At 42.3% G+C, this 18,664-nt stretch overlaps 1 protein-coding gene across 1 annotated transcript in view; it reads left to right on the top strand.

Moving 5' to 3' along the window:
* Window positions 1-18,664, top strand: part of LOC133365554 (collagen alpha-6(VI) chain-like) — a 146,826-nt gene that overhangs the window by 54,012 nt on the left and 74,150 nt on the right. The window contains exons 11-14 of the mRNA XM_061587620.1: window positions 1,798-2,382; window positions 3,598-4,173; window positions 12,927-13,276; window positions 18,209-18,287. Coding sequence (XP_061443604.1) covers window positions 1,798-2,382; window positions 3,598-4,173; window positions 12,927-13,276; window positions 18,209-18,287 — 1,590 coding nt within the window. The remainder of the gene's footprint in view (window positions 1-1,797; window positions 2,383-3,597; window positions 4,174-12,926; window positions 13,277-18,208; window positions 18,288-18,664) is intronic.

The following is an 18,664-nucleotide window of genomic DNA, read 5'->3' as shown; positions in this document are numbered from 1 at the left end:
TCACAATAATCATAGTAGCTATTTTCTTCTTCTTTTTCTTGAGTACTTGATGACAAAGGTTGTAAACAGCTCTAGAGGAACAGAAACACTGCTGTGCACAGCATGGATAGCTAGCTGGTTGGCCACATAAGCTGTAACTCGGGCCTAATTTCTGATTTTCCCAATATGTGCAGCTGAGCATGATGCCTTTTCTGGTTTCTATACAGAATCGTCAATCCAGCAACCAGTAAAAAAAAATTCCAGCTGCTTCCCACAATTAGTTTCCTCTTGCTTAGGTAGTCTTTTATGTAACAGCCACTTAAAAAGTTTCCCCTTGATTGTCCAACAGGAAGGAAAATCTAAAGGTCAGGAACAAGACTAGAAGGAGGGACTATCAAGGAGGAGTTAACAAATGCACCCTGAAGTATTTGTTTTTGCTTTGTGCTTTCTAAACCTGCAGTACAAACAAGTTTGGTTTTCGGGTAGAATTTAAAACTGAGAAAACTACTGGAGCATGAAAGCCAAGCTCAGAAGCTCACTGTCATTACCAGAGTAGTTCAGGTCATGAAGAAATGGAACATAGGGACAGGTGAAAGAGGACTGTAGCTACAGTAGGGCCCTGCTTTATGGTGTTCTGTTTTCCAGCATTCTGCTGATGCAGCGGCTTTTAATTAGGGGAAATTCCCCGTTTTAAAGCTGATTCTGCACTTTTGCAGCATTTTGCATCATTTTCGCGCGACGTGACCCATTATAGTCTATGGGGTTCCACTTTACGGCGATTTCCGCTTTACGGCGGGGGCCTGGTCCCTAACCCGCCGTATAAGCGGGGCCCTACTGTATAGGCAAAGTCAAACTTTTGAGTCTGGTGTTCCTGAGGATCTCTCAAGAAAGGGTGACATAATTCAACAGATTAAAGTTCATTGACGTTAAGTTACACTCTCTGAACAGAGGAGGAGTGAAGGGGAAGGTCACTGCCTCCGCCTCCCCCTGGCCCTCCCATCTTCTCCACCAGTTGGGGGGATTGGCTGGCGCTATGCGCCTCTCCCCCTCAAATGCCCCACCTAGAAATGTGGCTGCCCCACCTAACAAGGAAGGCTGGCTACAGGGCTGGCTGGCTGTACCATTAGAGGAGCAGCAGCAAGCTGTTGGAGGACAGAGCTATGTGTACAATGCAACCTGCCCTGGGGCCTCTAATTGAGCCTGTTACCCTCAGGTGTTCCCATTCAACAGGCATCTGAGGAAAGCTATATCTGCAATGATGGTTATAAGAGTCAATTGCTAGCATTGAACTGAGAGTCAACTGTCAGTCCCCTTGGCCTGTGGAAGGGGGCACCATTTTGTCCTTTTTTTAAAAGTAGCAAAATATCTTGAGCCAGCCCTGGGTATTTATTTATTTTTATTTTTACTTTATTTTACTTTCTTGTTTCAAAATGGTTGTAAATTTCCTTGAGTGCTGTGTCTACAGTGGAAGGGTGGGATTAAGTGCCACCAGCTGCTGATTCTTCAGTAAGGTGATTAGATGCCAAGAAGGACAAGACTGTTGTATCTTGAACAGTTGTACAAAAAAGGAGTTCAGCTTGTTCGGCTTCTGTTACCCTGGATGACAAGCTGTACCAGTCAAAATTCCCTCTTTGTTACAGTTATTAAAAATTTAGGAGTCCAATTCTCCTTTATATTTAGTCACTCTGTCCATTTTATGCCGCTTTAAAAAAAATCATCCTTGTAAAAGAGGCTGCTAAACAGAGGTCAAAGAAATATTTGGTGATGGAACAGGGAGAGTAGGAATCCATTTATAACACTTTGTTTTTCCAATTGCAGTGTGCAAACGAACTGAAGTTGCTGATATCATCTTTGTAGTGCATGGATCAAAAGACGTTACAGAACTGCAGTTCAAGGCTGTTCAGTGGCTCATGGAGGCCATTGTGAATGACACGGTGATGGGAAAAGACAATGTACAGTTTGGGGCAGTTATCTATAGTAATATTCCCGAAGAGCAATTCCTGCTGAATAGGTACTCCACAAAAAATCAGCTCAGGGAAGCCATTTCCAAGTTGATGCCTTTTGGAGAGTTCACCTTTACAGCGAGGGCTTTGGATTTTGCAAGGGAAAGGTTTGACGTGGCCTATGGTGGCCGAACATCCTCTCTTGGTGTCACACGGATCATTGTGCTTATCACTGAGGAGCCAACCACACCAACTGATAGGCCCAATCTTCCAGCAGCCTTACAGGCTTTGAGGCAAGAAGGGATCCAGGTCATTGCCATTGGGATAGATGATGCCAGTAGAACAGAACTCGAAGAGATTGCCGGTGACAAGGGAAGGTGGTTTTATACTCCAAGTTATAATGCATTGGAAAGTTTACATGAAAACATCACTAGTGTAATATGTGATGGATCAAAGCCAGGTAACGGAATCCTTGAAATGAACTTTATACACAGCTAACTTATTATTAATATTAATATCATTTCTGTTACCTCCCTAGTTCAAGACACGTGTCTGCAATATGTGTTTGAACCTACTTCTGTGTCTTGTGCGTAAACCCTTCAGGGACAACAGATGAATGGGGGCATTTAGTTGGTGCTACAGTAACCTCTTACCTCTGCAGTCCCTGGCTCTATTCCCAATGGATGACTTCGTACTGCCAGTTTGGGGGAGGTGACTCTGGAAATCAGCACCGTAGCCAAATTAAGAAGAGCTCGCATTTGATTGGAAAATGAACAATAGTTTAGGGCCCACAAGAGATTAAAAAGTGAAATGAAATGTGACAAAGACTTTAGTATAACTCAGCTTAAAGGATATTTATCTCAGGATAATGATTATGCAGGCAGAGCTCAACAACACAGAATGATACTTCAAGGATTATTTGTTCACCAGGAATGCTATATGTATTTTGACAGAGTTGGAACAAGTGTACTTTTTGTGACGAGTACAAGATAAGTACATACCATATGTACACCAAAAAGGAGGATGAAATTTCACAAATCAGGTGTATATGACTATACCCAATTACCTGATTTGTGAAATTTCATCCTTCCTTTTGAGTAGGAAGGTTCAAATGAATCAAAAGTTACATGTGCATGCAACCACACACACTCTCATTCTACAGTCCATCCCACATCATACGCCATATGCATAATGATGAAATAAATATGTGAACCAGCCCTTAGAAGATGCACCATTATAAGTAAATCCTAAACTCTCTGACAGTGTGTTTAATGTGGTTCCCCTGTCAACCTTAGATAGTTCAATGAATTTCTCTTAGGATGCAAGTAACATCTAATGTAATGAGTCTATAGCTTCTCTAGAGACATGAGACTGACCAATTTAATGTGATTTTTTGATTTCTGATGCTTGATTACTGAGAATACTAAAAGCAGTCATCACTAGACAGGATAAGGCGATAAAAAGAAAGGTCTACATGTCAAAGGTTTCAGTCTGCACCTGTCCTTGACTTTGTCGAAGTAAGTCTCACTGGGTTCAGTGGAACTTTTTCCTAGTAGGTGTGTTTTGAGAATAGCTGTCTAACTATTGTAAGGGCTAATTCTTATTTTTCTGTCTTTATGAGGAAAAGCGTGGACTTAATCCTCGTAGCAAAGTGGTTTGTTTCGCTCCTCTGCAGCTTGTGGCACTCAAGAGGCAGACGTCGTGTTTCTGATTGATGGCTCAGGAAGCATATCGGCACGCAATTTCTCTGCTATGAAGACATTTATGAAGGAAATTGTAGACAGCTTCATCATTGCTCAGGACAAAGTCCGGATTGGGGTGGCCCAGTACAGCAAAGATCCTCAGAAAGAATTTTATCTTAATGAATTCGAGACTGACATTGCTATAAAGGGGAAGATCGACAACATTGTCCAGTTGAAAACCAGCACCTTCACTGGCGAGGGGTTGAGGTTTGTCAAAAGCTTTTTTGAGCCTGTCAACGGGGGCCGTAAAAACAAAGATGTGTTGCAGTCTCTAATTGTCATTACTGATGGGCAGTCCAACGATACTGTGGATGAGGCAGCCATTGCTCTAAGAAAAGACGGGATCCAAGTTTTTGCTATAGGAATAGGGATGAGAAATTCCTTTGAGCTGCTTCGAATTGCTGGTGATGCTTGCAGAGTCTATGTGGTGGAGAACTTTGAAGTTTTGCAAACTATTGAAAGGAAGATTGTCAAAGAGATCTGTGATCCTGGGGATCCACCTAGTCAGGGTAAGTTCTCAGCAATAGTTTTTTTTTAAATCTATACATTCTTTCTAGCATAGGAATGTTAGCCAGTCTTCACTGGAGATGTTATTAATAGAAGCCAACAACCTTATTGGGAAAAAATCACCTAGCATACTATGTTCAAGAACACTACAGATGAACCAGAAGGATTACGTAGTTATTCAGTTTATATCCTGCCCTTCCTCCTGAAACAGCCAAGGGTGGCAGGGTCTGACGTTTAGAAATCGATCCAGAGGAGACACTGGAGGAACTGAATATGTTTAGCACAGAGAAAAGTAGATTATGTTTTACTGGTGGGGATGGAAGAAGTAAAAGGGAGAATCGTTGCTTGTCCTAATCTGGGGTGGCCAATGTTTTTGGGCCCATGGACACATTTTCAAACCATAGAAACTTGTGGACCTCTTTCCAACCAAGCACACACTGCAACCTAGTCTATTGGTTACAACAGCATACTTCTAAGTTCTAATTTCAGCAGGGGGAGGAGAACCAGTGGGCTTCAGGGAAAGTCTCTGTGGGTGCCTGTGTGCCTGGGGGGACCACACTAGTGACCCTTGACCTAACCACTGAATAAGATATAAATAAATAAATAAACAAGCTTCCTAGGCGGATTATAGAATACACCATTCCTGGGAGTTTTCAAGATAAATTAGAATGGGCAGCCTTGGGAATTGTAAGATTAGACTGGATGGTTCATAGACTCCCTCCCAATTCTATAATCACCTGATTTAGAACAGGATAAGGATCATAGGGGCTAAGTTGTTAAAGACCCAGAGACCTCAGGACAATTAAGGAGCAATGTTCAGGCAGGCCCAGGGTCTGGTCAAACCTAGTAGATCAGGCCAGTCCAAAATATCTAATCAAACTGATAATCAAAATCAGGGTCATGCATGTCAAACTGCAGACAAAACAGTCTAAGATGAGCCAAGGAATAGGCAGGGACGCAAAATAAAACCTACTGCTGGCCAGGTAGGCAACAGGCCCTTCCTCTTTCTTCATAAAGGACTGCTGGAAGGCTGGTGCCTCTTAGTGACATGCTGAGACAATAGGATGGGAAGTTGATACAAACTATAACAGCTGCCGAGCATAACTGAACTGGCTGGTTTATGCACATTTTGGCTCACAGAGTAGGTATTTTGCCACTTAGACCCCCTTGCCCATCTGCCTTGGTGGGCTGTGCCAAGTGATACTGTGTGCCCTACCCTCTCTTTGATGCATGGCAAACCTCTCTGGGACTCTTGACTTGCACGGATCTAATTTGCAAGGAGGCACATAAACAAATCCTGTTCTGCAATGACATTATTCATGGAAGTGACTTCTGAAGCACTTTCAGAAATCTATGATAGCAGAAGCAGATTTGAACCCCTGTTTGGTATGTGGTGGCAATCGGAGAGTCCCCAGTGCTGTTCAGGGAATTATGACTGCCCGAATCAAGCCATTGTATTTCTAGTAAGCAAAGACAAAGAAGGGTGAATGCTGCACAGGACCTTGGTAAACGAGATTTGGAACTAGCAGGAATTTCAGAAAGGGCTGCTTTAACAGCTGGGAAGCTTTTAGATTAGGAATCTTTCCCTCCATTTAACCTTACACGCTGTTAGCTGGGATGTTTGAGCCATGATAAATACAGTCTGTTGCATGCAAAATGTTGTCAAGCATATGCATAATCCAGATGTTTCCAAAAAAGATGTGCAACCAGAAGGTAACCAGCCTGGGAACTAATAACTGGTTAATAGGGAATAGCAAAATTATACAACAGCACCTCCTAGTGGCTCATTTGTAGCCCACATTATTATTATTATTATTATTATTATTATTATTATTATTATTATTATTATTTCTTGCTCACCCTTCATATATGGTCAGAAGCTGAAGCAGTTTACTGGGCAGGGCAGAGCTGCTACTTGTAGCGTCCCTGAAGATAGGTTGCTGTTGGTTACTGGGAGGGAGAGGGGTGAGGCAAATGCACTGGTGGAGTCTGGCATATGGCAGTTAAGCATAGTATAGTCTTTAACACCCCCCACCCAACTTCACTCATTCCTTTTAAACATGTGTTTATCTTATGTGGATCTGACATATTTTAAAAATCGGGCTGGGATCCAAAAAGTTTCACTGGGTGCATCCATTGGTCTTGGACATGAGCAGTGTCTACTAACCACAATGGTTACGTTCTCCCTCCACTGTTGGAGGCAGTGTGCTTCTGAATGCCTGTTGCTGGGAATCACATGTGGGGTGAGTGGCTGTTGCACTCAGGTCCTGCTTGCAGGCTTCCCATGAGCATCTGGCTGGCCACTGTGAGAACAGGATGCTGGACTAGTTGGGTCTTTGGCCTGATCTTTGGGTCTTCCTATGTTCTTATTAGGTTTAATGTGCTGTTGTGAAACATGAGTTTCTTGAGTAGAGCTGCTTCTTTGAGTTTAAAATTCCCTTGGGCATGCAGAACTAATTTATTTAGTTGAGGCCTCAAGTGCAAAGATGTATCGCTGAACACTAAGTCAGGATCATTCAGACCATGGTGTTCCCGATCTTTATGTACGGATGTGAAAGTTGGACAGTGAAAAAAGTGGGAAGGAGAAAAATCAACTCATTTGAAATGTGATGTTGGGGGAGGCTTTGTGCGTACCATGAACTGAGAAAAAGACAAGTAATTGGGTGTCAGAACAAATTAAACCAGAACTGTCACTAGAAGCTAAAATGATGAAACTGAGGTTATCATCCTTTGGACACTTAATGAGAAGACATGATTCACTAGAAAAGACAGAAGGGAGCAGAAAAAGAGGAAGGCCAAACAAGAGATGGATTGATTTCGTAAAGGAAACCACAGACCTGAACTTACAAGATCTGAACAGGGTGGTTTATGACAGATGCTCTTGGAGGTCACTGATTCATAGGGTCGCCATAAGTCGTAATCAATTTGAAGGTACATAACAACTTATAAACCTCCAACCCATAAGGAATAATATCATGGTGGTGTACTATAAAATCATGAAAACATCATAAATTATAAAATACAGAACAAATGGCTAACACTGGATCAAATTAATTCTTTGAAAACACTTGATGAAACTATCATGTGGAACTTTGGCTATCTAGTGCCTAAGATAGTTTAAGCAGTTTTTATGTCAATGTGTACTGTTTGTACACACTTGGGTTTTTAAAAAAAAAATTAAGTGGGTGGTTTAGTAGAAGTTTTAAATAAAATAAAGAAATAAGCAGTTTCTTTGAAGAAACTCCAGAAAAAGCCTTTTGATTTGAAACATGCTGGGCCCTAATAAACAGATTCTTGTGCATCTTTGAAGTTTCTTCATTTCTTATCCTAGTGCTGCTGCCTTCTATCCCTCCCTTCTTTGGATTGAGGCCTTATATTCAAGCTAATCTTGTACCACTATGGTGGGCATGGGAATGAACCAGTTTTTGTATGTATGTCTCTGGCTTTATAGTGTCAGCCAGTGGCAAATTCAGAAGTGCAGGGTCCCTTCATGATAGCCACAGCCACACACACCTCTCCTCCTTTTTATTGCTACTGGACTGAGAATGAGATCCTTGTTAATGCCTTCTCCTACAACAGACTCCCAAGGAGCCAATAAGCATGACAGGAGAGAGTGTTAGCTACTAAGGAGAGTCATCTCAGTGACTGACTCACCTCCTTTCACTCTGATTGGCTCCAATCAGCAGGAAAGGGCAAGGAAGCATGTTAGAACACTCTTCTCCGTGGCCAGCACGCACACCCCTTTTATGCTGATTGGCTTGTAGGATGCTGGAGACATAGGGACCCTGCTCCCCAAAACGTAAGGTGTCTAAACCCCCCAAGAGCCTAAATAACTACACCCCTGGTGTCGGCACAGGGCAAGGGGAGAAGGGAGAAGCTGACCTTGTGTTTTCATTGCAGAGGTAACTGCAATGCTCAGGGCTTCCAAGAATGCTTGAGGGCCAGCACCTGTTCAATGCCTGGCTGCTACAGACAACAGCTCCCCAATATGGTCGTCCCCACAACCTGAATAAACCCCCTCCCCAGCACTTTCATTCTGGCTGCCTTGAACAGGGGAGGGCAGGGCACCACTTCCAGCTAAACTTGGTGATGAACATTGGACTAGATGGGCCTTTGGCCTGATCCAGCAGGACTCTTCTTGTGTTCTTATGTGTCCCTATTTAGCTTGGAATTAGCAAGTGCCTGAATTCTGTAATGTCTAAATAAAAAAATGTCCATAAGATTCCTCAGAGACTGAGGAAGACGCAGAGAAGTGGCCTAAGCAGAGTACAGTTTTATTATGACAAAAAAAGTACTTTGAGATCTACCAGAATTTTTCATGGCTGTCTGTACTGACCAGCTTGGACAGCTGCTTGAAAGTTTGAACTAAAACCCAGAGTGGATTCACTGCCCCAAGGACATCGGAGCCAACAGCCTCCACTGGAAATAATAGTAATTTAAATTAAGATACAAGCCATCCCACCAGAGTGGGGAAGACTGTGACCAGGTGACCTATGTGGTTACTCAGTCTGCCAACTTCCAGGCCCCTCCTGCTCCCACTTCTTTTATGGCTCTTTAAACCAGGCTTGGACCACACAGCCCTTCAAACAGAGAACTGTCCTCTAAACTCATGGCGATTGTAACTCTGATGTACCTCTACTGAACACGTGGGTGAAGGTTTGCTAGATAAATGGGTCTTGTAAGGCTTATAAAAGGTCCATAACACTGAGGCATTGAGCTGGCCCCAAATGGCAATGTCTTCAATGAAAGAAAAGGAAAACCAAAATACATATGCCATTTTCTGTGGCATGACAAAAAAAAATCTGCAAACCCAGCCATGCCTATTTGTAACCTTGCTACAGTTTCCCTTTCCCTCACGCATGCAGGGCTCCTTAATTTAGGTGGTGGCGATGTGTGGGCAGGGTCGGTTTACTACAGTTTTAGCTTTATGAATATTTATTCCTCTGCATTGTGCTTTTAATTGATTTAAAACTGTGAAGTTGTGTTGTTCTGCTCTCTGTTTTTAAAGTGGCTTTTTAAAAACTTGTTTTAGTTGCTGCTTTTTATTGTAATTTTGGATATTTTAGTTTTTCCTTTTAAAAAAAAAATCTTGTAAGCTATCCAGATAATTTCTTTTATAGGCCAGCCTATAAATAGTATGCATGCATGTATGTATTAATAATAATTAAACAGTATTCACCGTTTGTTTGTTCTTCAGCATTTTTCTATATAATTTTTGTTGTTGCTATCTAAAAGAGCTCTACAACCACCAAATCATTGCCCTATGTGGATTTTTCCTGATGTTCCTGTAGCCCTTTCTTCACATTTGCAGTGAGCGGCTTGTGCAATGTGGACTGTCACCCTTTTTAGTCTGATTATTTATTCTTTATAAATGCAGCTACTGCCAGTCAGATTTTAAGCAAACTCAAGTGGATGCTCAGCTGTCCCAGGGTCGGAGCCAGGCATGATAGGGCCCTTGTGCACCAACACCCCCCTGATGCAGCCGGGATGGAGTTAAATAAGTCCAGCTGTGCTGCCTCCCAAGTTGTCAGTTCAGCACACTAGTGCACTGTGTGCACATGCTTTCACATGCACTGATGTGGCAATATGGGAGGCAGGGCGGCTGAGCCTATTTAATCCCGTGCCAGCTTCATTGGGCAGGGGGTTATCTGGGAGGGTGGAGCTCCATGATCTGTGCTGGTGTCAGGTCGTGGGGTGTGATTTGAGACCTGGGGTAAGGGGTTGACATGTGCTGTAAATCACACCCCAAAACTCAATGTTTGTGTGGATTTTGGAGCAAGAGTTCAGTCCTCCCAGGGGCCCTCTGAGCTCCACTGGCCTTCAGGTGTGTGCCCTACTGGCTTCCTGCTGGCGCCAGGCCTGGGCAGCCCTATATATGAGCCATGCCATGGCACAAAAAGAGGAGATCAATGACAGCTGTATAAAAAAAGATAACTCAAGCAAATGAACAAGAGCGCTGCCTAGGCCAACATGGTTCATTATGTTGCATTTTGTTCCAGGCAGGTTTGTTTTTGTTTCCTTAAGAAGTGGAAATCAATATCTCAAGTAGTCCTTTTATGTTTTGTTTATGCTATGGATCTGTGGAGAAACCCAGCATGGTTGCCAATGTAACTAGCATTTCCTTGAATCATTCCACCTGCGGGAGTGGTATCAGTGCTATTTTGTTCTGTCCCTTACTCTCCCTAGTTTTCTTCAATACATTAATACATGCAATACAATAAAATTTTATAACCATTTGACTCACTTGCTATATCACTGCAGCAGGAGTTAATGGCCAATCTTTCTGCTGCTGATGCTGTTGGAAGTAGAACAAATGTATATCATCAAGCATCTCAATCCACTGGCAGCTTGGTATGGTGTTTCATATATAGGGTTGCCATATTGCCTGGTTAGCCGGGTTTTACCCGGATTCTATGCATGCCACCCGGTGCCCGGCTAGCCCTTTAGGTGGCCCGCATTCTCACCTTTAATTTTAAAAAAAATTAAGTTTCTAGGTGGTCCGGTTCTCAAGATATACATAAAAACGTCAGCCGCCGCCCCCCGACTGTTAAATCTTTCTTTAAACAGTACTGTATAGCACTTCATAGCTTTAACCCCGTCCATTCAGGATTGCAGCCAATCAGGGATTGTGTTTCAGTTTCATTGACCTTAGGCAGTGTCTAGAAAACAAAATGGTGGTTTCACCCCCTGTTTATCTGAAAATCTCATAAATTGGGTAAGTATATACATTTCAGTTTTTTTTCCTCTTGTGTGCAGGAGTCAGATCTTGGGCAGTGTTTTGAAAACCTTCCCAATGCTTGCTTTTTGTAAAAGCAATGCTAATCCCATATGCCCAGAGTAAATCCCATTGAATTCAATAGGACTTACTTTTGAGTAGACATGGTTATGAATGTGCTGAAAATCAGTGGGACTTTGGAGTGAATGTAAAAAAGAATTGTGTTTGTGCCCTCCAGTCCTATTTTAAAGCAAGTAGGTAGGGCTTACTTAGGTATTACAGTTTTTATTCTGTAGGAAAGTAATACTGATTTTTTAAAAACTAATACTGATTTTTCTGCCATGACCAACTGGTTTGACAATAAACTATTATATGGGCTGTATGTATTTATACATCTGCAGTGTGTGCGTGTGCGTGTATGGAGTCTTTCCAACACCCCTGTGAGGTAGGGTTGGAAACCAAGGCAGCTCACAAAAAGAAATAAAGCCATTTAAAATCCAATAACCATAAAAACAAGTATAAACAGTTGCAAAACAGCGTAAAGTGGCATGATTCGGAATTTTGGGTTGTGTGAATGAAGTTGCTTATCACTTGAAGTTGCATTTCTGTCCCTGTTTGCGTAAGCCCTACTGAATACGCTGGGACTTGCTTCTGAATAAATAAACCTAGGATTGCACTATAAATATCTTTACAGTTTGTGTAAATAATAAATATATTTGATAGTCATGCTTTTATATAAATATTTCTTCATTTATCATATTTTTGGTTGTGAGATGCTTAGTTTTCTGCCTTACTCATAGGAATCTTGTTGTGGTTGGTATGGTATTACATTTAGGAAAGTGTTACTGCCTTTTGTGTTTTTTTTCCTATTTGCATTTCACTTATCTTTAACCTCACTCCGTTACAGCCATAGAAGCAACAGCAGCATATGCAAGATAATTAACTCCCATTAGTGATAAGAACAAGAATTTATAATTATTATTTCAATTAAAACAAGAGGCTTATCAATACTTTGAAGAGGACCAGATATTTATTTTCTTTCTGAGCCCAGGACTGGGTCTTTCATGATGCCTGGGGGGGGAGCAGGAGAGTAGTCGATAAGACAGACATCCTGGCATTGGTAATCTAATTAGCAAGGTATGTGTGGGGTTGTTGCACACTTCCAGGCCCAGTTTCATTTTGAGTAGGGAGGTGGAACCTGTGTAGATGTGGTTGATCAAAGGGAGAAGAAATTTTGAGTTAAGCAAAGCTCTGCTTTTATAAAACCTAAGAAACATACAGATACTTTGAATGTCTGAGTGCCTGCACCAGTGGAATACTGGAGGAACCTGTAAAGCTTGCTGCAACAGTATTTAGAACTGAGCATGTGGTGTGAAAGACTCCTTTTCCTAGCATTTTGGCTTCTTGTTTTTCTCCACCCACTACATCTTTGAAATATATCGTATATGGTTAACCGTACTGTTGCCCTGACTTACTTTATGTTTGTTGCTATTTTGTGTTTTTATTATTTTTTTATATTGATTGTGTATTTTTATTGTTTTTATTATATTTGTAAGCTGTGCTGAGCTCTGTTTTTAACAGCAAAAGGGCAGGATATAAATTCTCTTAATTAATCAATAAATACTCCATAGTGTTGGAAACTAGAGTCTAGGCATTTAAGGCTAAAAATGTTGCTTTTAAAAAAAAGATTTCTCACATCTTTCCCCAGTTTTTGGTGGTAATTCCTAGGCACAAAAACAAACCAACTGGACAATCCAAGTATTAATATGCAAATAATTTGCATAATATGCAAATTAACCTGCCCGGATTTGTGGAACTGGAATATGGCAACCCTATTCATATATCCTCAGCCAGTTTAAGTAGATGAGTCACTGAAGTGCCTTATTCAATGCAGACAGTTTACATTAGCTGAATTTTCAGGTGCTTTGAACTTCAGTCTTTGAATTTTCAGCATGTTACTAAGAGATCATAATGAACATGTGTTTCAGAATTGTCTGTCTTTCATAACTGATAGTTCATTTCTCTCCCCCCTCTTTACAGACTGCAACATTGATATTTCTGTAGGAGTTGATCTTTCAGAGAATGTGAGGCCTACATCTGCCTTGCATTTGAAGCAGAAAATGCAAGCATATTTGCCGCGGCTCATGCAGCAAATAGGCTCCATGATCAATATCAGTTGCATTGCTGAATCTCCCGTCAACATCAGGTTTAGGTACCAAGTGTTTTCTGAAAGTGGCCAGTCCTTGTTTGACTCTGACTTTGAAGCATATAATGAGGAGATCATTCAAAAATTCTTGGCTATGCAAACTACAGTGGACACTTATTTGAATATAGGCTTCCTGCAGTCCTTTTGGGACAGATCTCTCAGCCTGGCCTCTGCTAAATTGAAGGTAATAGGAGGTTTCTTTTCTTTTTGTTGCTTTTATGGCTGATGGAAAAGGCATCAAAATATGAACCAGTTTCAGTGGACTTTGAGCCATTCCTTGCTTTGTTCTAGGCATGCCAAATCACCACCTAAGGATTCATATGCTGTAGGAAAATGTGTCCATATATTTTTTTTATCAAGGCATAATGCGGTCCTTTCTGCTGAGGTGGGAGAGCAGTGCTAGAACTCCAACCCTGAACAGCAACCAAGTTGAGTCCTTAAACCCTTACAGAAGGCTGTATGGTGATGGTGGTGGTGAGGTGGGATTAATAAACCAGTTTGCAGAGAACGCAAGAGACAGAGAGACCTGGTATTACCATTGTGGCAACTCTGGTTTTGATGAGCTGCATTATGCGTTGCCCACTGTGACCCAGAGTGCATAAACAGGCCTCCTTGGTCATGGACAGTAGATTATAAGCAGCCTTCTTGACATCTCCCTCCAAGCTGAGCATGGTATTCATTTATTTAGAGCAGGGGTAGGGAACCCTCTTCAGGCTGAGGCCCACATTCCCTTCTGAGTAACCTTCTGGGGGCCTCATGCAAGTAGTGAATGAATGTGAATTTTACCTTTGAACAGTAGGCTTATTTCTACACACAACTGTATACCTGTATGCCCCTCATCCAGGCAACAAGAAGCATTATCAGAGTTCAAGGGCACATTCCATAAGAACATAAGAACATAAGAAGAGCCTGCTGGATCAGGCCAGTGGCCCATCTAGTCCAGCATCCTGTTCTCACAGTGGCCTACCAGGTGCCTGGGGGAAGCCCGCAAGCAGGACCCGAGTGCAAGAACACTCTCCCCTCCTGAGGCTTCCGGCAACTGGTTTTCAGAAGCATGCTGCCTCTGACTAGGGTGGCAGAGCACAGCCATCATGGCTAGTAGCCATTGATAGCCCTGTCCTCCATGAATTTGTCTAATCTTCTTTTAAAGCCATCCAAGCTGGTGGCCATTACTGCATCTTGTGGGAGCAAATTCCATAGTTTAACTATGCGCTGAGTAAAGAAGTACTTCCTTTTGTCTGTCCTGAATCTTCCAACATTCAGCTTCTTTGAATGTCCACGAGTTCTAGTATTATGAGAGAGGGAGAAGAACTTTTCTCTATCCACTTTCTCAATGCCATGCATAATTTTATACACTTCTATCATGTCTCCTCTGACCCGCCTTTTCTCTAAACTAAAAAGCCCCAAATGCTGCAACCTTTCCTCGTAAGGGAGTCGCTGCATCCCCTTGATCATTCTGGTTGCCCTCTTCTGAACCTTTTCCAACTCTATAATATCCTTTCTGAGATGAGGCGACCAGAACTGTACACAGTATTCCAAATGCGGCCGCACCATAGATTTATACAACGGCATTATGATATCGGCTGTTTTATTTTCAATACCTTTCCTAATTATTGCTAGCATGGAATTTGCCTTTTTCACAGCTGCCGCACACTGGGTCAATATTTTCATTGTGCTGTCCACCACAACTCCGAGGTCTCTCTCCTGGTCGGTCACCGCCAGTTCAGACCCCATGAGCGTATATGTGAAATTAAGATTTTTTGCTCCAATATGCATAATTTTACACTTGTTTATATTGAATTGCATTTGCCATTTTTCCGCCCATTCACTCAGTTTGGAGAGATGTTTTTGGAGCTCTTCGCAATCCCTTTTTGTTTTAACAACCCTGAACAATTTAGTGTCATCAGCAAACTTGGCCACTTCACTGCTCACTCCTAATTCTAGGTCATTAATGAACAAGTTGAAAAGTACAGGTCCCAATACCGATCCTTGAGGGACTCCACTTTCTACAGCCCTCCATTGGGAGAACTGTCCGTTTATTCCTACTCTCTGCTTTCTGCTTCTTAACCAATTCCTTATCCACAAGAGGACCTCTCCTCTTATTCCATGACTGCTAAGCTTCCTCAGAAGTCTTTGGTGAGGTACCTTGTCAAACGCTTTTTGAAAGTCTAAGTACACTATGTCCACTGGATCACCTCTATCTATATGCTTGTTGACACTCTCAAAGAATTCTAATAGGTTACTGAGACAGGACTTTCCCTTGCAGAAGCCATGCTGGCTCTGCTTCAGCAAGGCTTGTTCTTCTATGTGCTTAGTTAATCTAGCTTTAATAATACTTTCTACCAGTTTTCCAGGGACAGAAGTTAAGCTAACTGGCCTGTAATTTCCGGGATCCCCTCTGGATCCCTTTTTGAAGATTGGTGTTACATTTGCCACTTTCCAGTCCTCAGGCATGGAGGAGGACCCGAGGGACAAGTTACATATTTTAGTTAGCAGATCAGCAATTTCACCTTTGAGTTCTTTGAGAACTCTCGGGTGGATGCCATCCGGGCCCGGTGATTTGTCAGTTTTTATATTGTCCATTAAGCTTAGAACTTCCTCTCTCGTTACCACTATTTGTCTTAGTTCCTCAGAATCCCTTCCTGCAAATGTTAGTTCAGGTTCAGGGATCTGCCCTATATCTTCCACTGTGAAGACAGATGCAAAGAATTCATTTAGCTTCTCTGCAATCTCCTTATCGTTCTTTAGTACACCTTTGACTCCCTTATCATCCAAGGGTCCAATTGTCTCCCTAGATGGTCTCCTGCTTTGAATGTATTTATAGAATTTTTTGTTGTTGGTTTTTATGTTCTTAGCAATGTGCTCCTCAAATTCTTTTTTAGCATCCCTTATTGTCTTGCATTTCTTTTGCCAGAGTTTGTGTTCTTTTTTATTTTCTTCATTCGGACAAGACTTCCATTTTCTGAAGGAAGACTTTTTGCCTCTAAGAGCTTCCTTGACTTTGCTTGTTAACCATGCTGGCATCTTCTTGGCCCTGGCGGTACCTTTTCTGATCTGCGGTATGCACTCCAGTTGAGCTTCTAATATAGTGTTTTTAAACAACTTCCAAGCATTTTCGAGTGATGTGACCCTCTGGACTTTGTTTTTCAGCTTTCTTTTTACCAATCCCCTCATTTTTGTGAAGTTTCCTCTTTTGAAGTCAAATGTGACCGTGCTGGATTTTCTTGGCAATTGGCCAGTTACATGTATGTTTAATTTAATAGCACTGTGGTCACTGCTCCCAATCGGTTCAACAACACCTACATCTCGCACCAGGTCCCGGTCCCCACTGAGGATTAAGTCCAGGGTTGCTGTCCCTCTGGTCGGTTCCATGACCAACTGATCTAGGAAATAGTCATTTAGAATATCTAGAAACTTTGCTTCTTTGTCATGACTGGAACACATATGCAGCCAGTCTATGTCCGGGTAGTTGAAGTCACCCATTACTACCACATTTCCTAGTTTGGATGCTTCCTCAATTTCATATCTCATCTCAAGGTCTCCCTGAGCATTTTGATCAGGGGGACGATAGATCGTTCCCAGTATTAAGTCCCTCCTGAGGCACGGTATCACCACCCACAACGATTCTGTGGAGGAGTCTGCCTCTTTTGGGGTTTTGAGCTTGCTGGATTCAATGCCTTCTTTCACGTATAGAGCGATTCCGCCACCAATACGTCCTTCCCTGTCCTTCCGATATAGTTTATATCCAGGGATAACCGTATCCCACTGTTTTTCTCCATTCCACCAGGTCTCGGTTATGCTCACTATATCAATGCTCTTCTCTAAGACCAAGCACTCCAGTTCTCCCATCTTGGTTCGGAGGCTCCTAGCATTAGCGTACAGGCACTTGTAAGCAGTGTCTCTCTTCAAGTGTCTTTGGCACTTGTGGTTAGGCTTGTGGTAATTTTGCTCTTCTGAATTTATATCCTGTGCCCCTGCTCTCACAATGCCTACTTCTAGGCCTACCCCTTTTAAAATTTCATCATTTCTTTGGTTTTTATCCCAGGGGGGAGGTTTATTCCGAACCGGACCTTTCTCAGCTCCTGTCGGGTTTCCCCCCTCAGTCAGTTTAAAAGCTGCTCTGCTACCTTTTTAATTTTAAGTGCCAGCAGTCTGGTTCCATTCTGGTTCAAGTGGAGCCCGTCCCTTTTGTACAGGCCCGGCTTGTCCCAAAATGTTCCCCAGTGCCTAACAAATCCGAACCCTTCCAGCCGACACCATCGTCTCATCCATGCATTGAGACTGCGAAGCTGGGCCTGGGATAAAAAAAACACTCAGGAGAGTATATTTTTAAGAATGTTTGATGAGGAAGCTTGACTACATTCTAAGGGTCTTGAATCTAGGAGAAGCCTGCAAAACCTGTGAGCCGCCAACCACAATGCAGCCCGGCACTCATGTATGGTGGCCCAATCGGGCTTTGATAAGTTTCCAGTTTTGGCTGCCTGCTAAGATCTTGCAGAACAGGAGCATTGTTAAGCACCTAGTAGGCTCCAGTGTATGACTGTATAGTTGTTACCTCGACCATTACTGCAAGCCGACACTATGTCCAATGGGTGAGAACCTGACTACATGTTACATTCATCTCTTGAGAAGAAGCAGTGTTTAAGCCATGCTCTGACTGTTCAGAATTCTGAAGGTTCTCCTGGAGACATGCAGAGAAATCTGGAGGGGATCACAAAGCCACTTCCTTGCTTTGCCCATGGTTTGTCTGTCTGGCTATCATATTTGTATTATCTTTCCTTTATTTTCCTTAGGGTTTAGGAGATGGAGGCTCAACGGAAATTTAGTCGCTGAAATAGATAAGATAACATCTATGATCCCCTCTTTCCAAGGAACCCTTTTGAATTCACAGCAGTCAAAGCCTAGCTATGATACAGCTGTTTTTCACATGGTTAATGTTACAGATTGCCAGGATCTGTATAGTTTAAGAAAGTTGAACATCGCAAATAAGCAGTGGTATCATTGCTGCAATTTTCTGGAGTACCATAGCCCCATACATTGTGTCTTAAATTTGCCATTTCTGCTAAGTAGGGCTGTACATATTTATGCCATCCTCACAGTTGTTGTTTCATTGCAGGTTCTCTTAGTTTTTACTGACGGACCAGATGATACCATAGAGATGCTCAAATCAACAGCTGACTTTCTTCGCAGGAAAGGTATCTAGATGCTGGAAAACATCTCTGCACCACCATGATACCCAAGACATTGTGTTTATCTGTAGGCAGAACCAGGAACAGAACAAGGGATGTGTTGATTGCTTTGAGACTGCCTTGCCTATTCCTCTTGCCCTTTATCTTCTGATAAACAAAAGGCATTGTATTGTCATCCATATGGGAGGCATTTAGTAAATGCCAACCACCTTGCATAGATTGCTAGGAAACAAACAGAACCTCCTGTGACAGGTTTATACGAAGCCAACATTTCCAAGCTCTGGAATTTTGATGCATGATCATCGTGCAGCTTGATATGTAGCCTGAGATGATGGCATTCTGAAACTTCCATTAAGAAATAATCTGAAATCCCTAAAGCATGT

This window comes from Rhineura floridana, chromosome 10 (assembly GCF_030035675.1).
Source record: "Rhineura floridana isolate rRhiFlo1 chromosome 10, rRhiFlo1.hap2, whole genome shotgun sequence".
NCBI classification, from domain to species: domain Eukaryota; kingdom Metazoa; phylum Chordata; class Lepidosauria; order Squamata; family Rhineuridae; genus Rhineura; species Rhineura floridana.
This window is presented reverse-complemented; position numbering and strand designations above follow the sequence as displayed.